This window comes from Cibotium barometz, chromosome 29 (genome assembly GCF_041138505.1).
Source record: "Cibotium barometz isolate CiBa-2024 chromosome 29, ASM4113850v1, whole genome shotgun sequence".
Classification (NCBI taxonomy): domain Eukaryota; kingdom Viridiplantae; phylum Streptophyta; class Polypodiopsida; order Cyatheales; family Cibotiaceae; genus Cibotium; species Cibotium barometz.
Window position 1 is genome coordinate 37,084,081 of NC_141074.1, and position 5,645 is coordinate 37,089,725.

A 5,645-nucleotide genomic window follows, 5' to 3' on the forward strand; every position below is an offset into this window, starting at 1 on the left:
TGTGCCCCAAGTAGGCCTATTTTATAAAAATCAAATCCATGAGCCTACTTCATACAAAAATGCATGGAGCTACAGCTACAAGTCTACAAGCATGAGCATACATCGACAAGCTGCAAGCATGAGCCTGGGGACATGAGTCTGTAACACATGATCCCACCAAGTGTGATGTGAGTCCAACAACTCATCAGACCTACATGAGCCTATGTCATACAAAAAAGGTGGGAATCTACCAAACGTGAATCCGATATATGCGTGGGTTACGCCTGCTTATGGGAGCCTATAAGCATGAAACTAGAGACTTAAGTCTAGGTGAAAAAACTCACTCAAAGAAAATACTTTCGCCTGCTTATGTGAGCCTATAAGCATGAGCCGAGGAACTTGAGTTTACGTTTAAAAAAAAACTTAATCAAAAAATAAGAAAAAGAAAAAAAAAGTATTTACTTTTTGAAGCTTGATTTAAACGAACATGACATGTTGATGTGGAATAAAAGCTTGCCAAAAGATTAATAGCAAATGCTCGCCAAATAAATTCAATAGTAGATGAGTTTATTTTAGAACCTTTGTGACAATCCAAAGGAATGAGATCAAGTGTGAAAACATTCCACATAATTACAATGATGTCGTGTGTCTAGGGCCAAGTGGCACAACTTAAAGAGTCCAAGGTGACGGTAAGAGACTTTGCCCACTTGCTACACAACAAGAAAAGATACATCTCAAATCCAAGCACTCATTGACTAACCCCAACCCCTACCTCCTCCACGTGTGTGAAGACCCTAAGATGGGCTCTAGAGATTGTTCCTTAGATTTTAACACTTAGGATAATCTTTGGGTGGAGGTGGCAACTTCTCATTAGGAGCCTTCCCATCCTTCACAATCCACACCATCATCATACCCCATGACGTGTGCATCTCAAAGTGGCAATGCATTAACCACACCCCTGCACATAAGAAAACACAAAGTTTAATATTGGATATAAATGAGAAAAGACTCTTTCTACAACTCAAAAATGTGCTCTATTTATATTTATGTAAAATAATGTTCACTACCCAAATGATTATATATATGTATAATGCAGGATTACGAAGACTTTTTTCTTCCATAGTACTAAAGAAATAAATAAACAATACACTACTAAAAAGCATTGGAGTCATGAACAATCTCTTAGAAAAAAAAATAGCACCTTCAATCCCACTCAAATTATTGTTAAACAATCAACATGTGGCATCCAATAATAGTAATAATAATAACAATTCTAAAAGAAAAGCAACCAAGAAAAAATGTGATTATAAAATATTTAAAAAAACAAAGGGTTTAACCGTGGTTTAAGTAACCGTCGTTTAACCGTGGTTTATCCCCACACCCACAACCTCTCTCTAACTCTCTCTCTCTCTCATCGCTCTCGCACACTCACGCTCTCTCTCTCATTCACACTCGACGCTCTCTCATCCCTCTCATTCACACACACTCTCTCTCTCACTCACACCCACTCACGCTCTCTCCTCTCTCTCTCTCTCTCTCTCTCTCTCTAACTCATGTCTCTCATTCACACTCACACTCACTCTAACTCACTCTCTCTCTCTCTCCCCAATGTTCCTCTTGTTTTCCCCCCTTTTACTTGGTGATTAAGAAGTGGGCTGCTCCATGTTAGTCTTGGGTTGAGCTTGTGTCCCCTCTCCTACTCAATAAAGATAAAAGGGTTATCCTTCACATTTCTCCTCGCATACAAAGATAAATGCACGTGCATCATTACTCACAAAACACCACAATAAGAGAGCTGGATTGAAGACAAGATTATAGAAGGCTAACCTGGATTATCAGTGAAGAATCTGAGGGCAACCCAACCACCAGCAGGGACAGCAACAGTGTTCATGGCAGGGGGGTCCACAAGGTTGAAATTAGGAGGGTCTTTGTTTGAATCATAGGTGCCCATCCCCATCCCCACCACATAGAAGTTGTAGCCATGCAGATGGAAAGGGTGGCTCTCAAAGAAGAGATTTGCTGTGTTTTGCAGAACCAACTGCACATTGGTGTTGAAGTCCACCACCTTCACCTTGGTGCCGTACGTTGCATTCAAGTTCTCCGGCGACTCGGTGGTGTAATTGTATTGGAACAATGGCATGCTTGGAAAATCCTCTTGATATGTATCCTTTGCTGATGCTAGCGGATCATCCCACATTGCTGTCAATGAATCATTGATATGGGTCTGCTGGTAGTATGCCTGCAGTGCCACCAAAGGCCCCCAAATTGAGTTTCATTAATTCTAATCAATGATGACTAGACTTAGTCACTCACCATCCAACATGAGTTATTAACTTTTGAAAATTGCTGATTAAATATGGAGCTAAGCTAACTGAGATTGCTAACAAACCACCCAATCCATCATGATTAGAGACCATATCTAACCATCAACTTACTTCCCAATCAGGTTATTAGCAGCAATGATGGAGATCATAACTGGCCATCAAATAATTTCCAGTAGCAGCATTGATGATGAACATGGTAACACTAACCTGTAAGATCGAGATGGGTGGATTTACGAATGTGATGTTGTTCACAGATGCTCCCACCTTCTCCCCACGTGGGCCGTGGCAAGTTTCACCAGGTTTGCATTCTACAAGAGAGTATCCTACAGTAAAGAGGAAGCTCTGGTCCGCTGTCTTCGGCACCTCTGCAGGGTACTCTTTGCTATTCAAGCTCCTTAAGCTGCCCACATAATTGAGGGCATAAGCAGTGTCATTGAAAGCTGGGAATGTGGGGAAATCCGACTCTTCAAGGGTTCTGTTGGGTGCACCTTCATAGATGAAAAGGCCAGTGGTTGTTTTGTTGGGATATGGGACAATGGCTGGATTAGGTGGAGAGAAAACCGCCGCGCCCATAACAAAGGTGTCGATTGCTTGATCTGCTGTGACTAGCACATCAGCCGTCTGCCCAGGTGCTAGCACTATCACATCTGTTGTATATGGCTTTGATAAAGAGCAGTCAGTCTCCACCACTGTTAGCTTGTGCTTGGCTATTTGGAAAAACATCTGAAAATTCATGGCAGCATTGATTATCCTCAAGAGATAAGACTCCCCCTTCTTCACCCTTATAGTGGTTGCATCTGCAGCACACACACCACATCCAATTTATAGGCCACCCATTACATTACTGTCATATGAAATTAAGCAACGCTATGGTAATTTAGCACCACAAACCTTTGCCTATAAACCTTCTTATCACAAACCTTTGTGCCTCCTTTTCACCTCAACACATTTGTCAAGTTCTACTTAATAAACACAACAATTTGCAATCCACATTTTTCCCTCTTGAACAAGGAGTCTAGAAGTTTACCTTCTTGTGAGCAACGGTAAAGCAAGCCCGGTTGTCCGTTGATCGTCGTAGCATCTGATATATTATACCCCGCACCATCGGCCAAACCATACTTTTCAACATCAAGCACATCCATGTTCCACCATTCACCTGCAAAAAGAGCATAAGAAAACCACATTACAAGAGCCAATGCAAGCTAAGGAGGTCCTAGCAAAAAACAAGGAAATCAAAGGGTGTGCCACAACTCAAATAGCTTTGCAGTGAAATGAATGTCAATGGGGGTGATATAAGAAGATAATGGAATGGCACTAGATGTGCTAAATAATTAATTAGGTCCATATGTATGTAGCCTGGTGTAGAGGGATTGGGCTTGCCAGGCATGAACCCGGGTTCGAATCCCACCAGGCTGGCAACTATAACCAAATATATAAACATATACCTAGATGAATCCAAGAACATGCCCAAATTCACCTTTTAGGAACGTGCATGTTATATACTCATGGTAGTCAACCCACAAGACTATATAACTATCAAAAAGAAAAACAACTCCTAGTATAAATGAGGATACATTAGGAACCCCAGATTGGATTTTAATATACCTAGGATAAAATGGGGGATTAAATTTACCTAAGAGGATTGGAAAATCTTTCTTTGGCTGGATTGGGAAAGGGTAAGGCTTTCCCTTTGGGGGTTGGATGATGAAGGCCCCATACACAGTGGCCCTTTGCCAGCTGATATGGGCATGCCAAAAGAGGGTCCCTTGCTCTCTGGCAACTGTGAAGTTGTGTATGTAGTGCTCTTTTGGCTGCAATGGGCACTGTGTAATGTAAGCAGGCCCATCTGCCCACGCTGTAAACATCTGCCTTGCCCCATGCCTGCACAAAACAAACAAACAAATTAGAGATGGATTAATAAGATTAATCATAATAATGGGGGCGAGGCGAATTTCAGTTACACATCAAAAAACAAATGATGGGAGACCCCTTGAAAACGTTGTTTCTACATAAATGGTCTATCGTCTAAGGTAAATATGTAGATAGATGCTCTGTCATCTAAGATTAATAAGGTCTAGATTAATGGGCTATAATTAATGCTCTGTGATTTAAGATTAATAAGGTCTATATTAATGGGCTATAATTAATGCTCTGTCATCTAAGATTAAGGTCTATATTAATGGGCTATAATTAATCTAGATAGATGGTCTATCATGTAAGGTCAAGGTCTAGATTAATGGGCTATAGTTATTGTAGATAGATATGGTATATCATCTAATTCGAGCATCAAAAATAAAGAAGCATAAAATTTACCAATGAATTGTGATGTTGGCATCCACATGGTTGGATACTTTGACGTTGACGAGGTCACCTTGGTGGACATATACATTGGGTCCAGGAAATTTCCCATTTACTGACACAATTCTCTTGGTGGCATTGCACAGGCGAGTCACATTCATGTAACGTATCTGTAGTAGTAAACATTAATTCATGTAAGTAAGTGGGTGTGCACAAATCTAGAATTAATCATGCTTAGAAGAATGTTAACCATCTACTGCATAATCACATTTGAAGTAGATTTTGGTTGCAGAGATTACCTTGAAATGCAGATGGTGTGTTGTGGTTCCATCTGCATTCTCAACAGAGTTTGCAGAGGCAAAGGCTAACAGAGAGGCAAGCACGCGGAAGCATAATACTACATGATTAGGGGATAATTTGAAGAGAACCATAGCCAAAAACGCTAATGATACTGCAGCAAAGGCAAATCCAAGTCAGAGATTAACAAGACTAACTAAATCAAGATTAACAAAGGAGTAGGATGAAAAGCAAGCGAATGAAGAGAAGATGAGCACGGTTAGGAGTGAGGAAAGGGTTGGATTAAAGTAGCTGCAGGAAGAGAGGGTGGTGAGACAGAGCTCACACAGCTGACAACAATGGCTGACAACAGCTGTGTGTGTGTGTGTTGGGGATGAGAGCGGTGAGGAGATGTCCACTTATGTAGCCAACACACCTTGATTTTGAGAAAGACCAGGTCTTTCAAATTAAAAAAATAAAATGTAATTTACTTCCAAAAACATAACTTCTCAATCGGTTGACTTGGATTATAACCTTCGCCTTATTAAAATCTAGAAAACGAAAATTCTTAAATATTATTCTCTGAAATTTTAGAAAAATCTTTAAATCATGCAAATGTATTTTTATTATCATTTCCTCTGATTACAAAGGATAACACTTTCTGCTGTTACTTGTAATTCATATAATGGAACTATTTATGAGAGAAAAATTCCAGATTTGTCATCTACTTTATTTATTGTTAGTATTATTTACGTATGAGCAGACTTA

The 5,645-nt window shown here is 40.1% G+C and overlaps 1 protein-coding gene across 1 annotated transcript; it reads right to left on the minus strand.

Moving 5' to 3' along the window:
- Positions 1–503: 503 nt before the first annotated feature.
- LOC147622118 (laccase-4-like) lies at positions 504–5,316 on the minus strand. Its single transcript, XM_086823217.1, has 7 exons — positions 4,901–5,316; positions 4,617–4,771; positions 3,937–4,184; positions 3,331–3,459; positions 2,511–3,100; positions 1,807–2,218; positions 504–937 (listed from the first exon to the last, which is right to left on the minus strand). Exons 1-7 carry the CDS (start codon positions 5,030–5,032, stop codon positions 807–809), a joined length of 1,797 nt encoding a protein of 598 aa, XP_086679343.1. The 5' UTR covers positions 5,033–5,316; the 3' UTR covers positions 504–806.
- Positions 5,317–5,645: the final 329 nt, after the last annotated feature.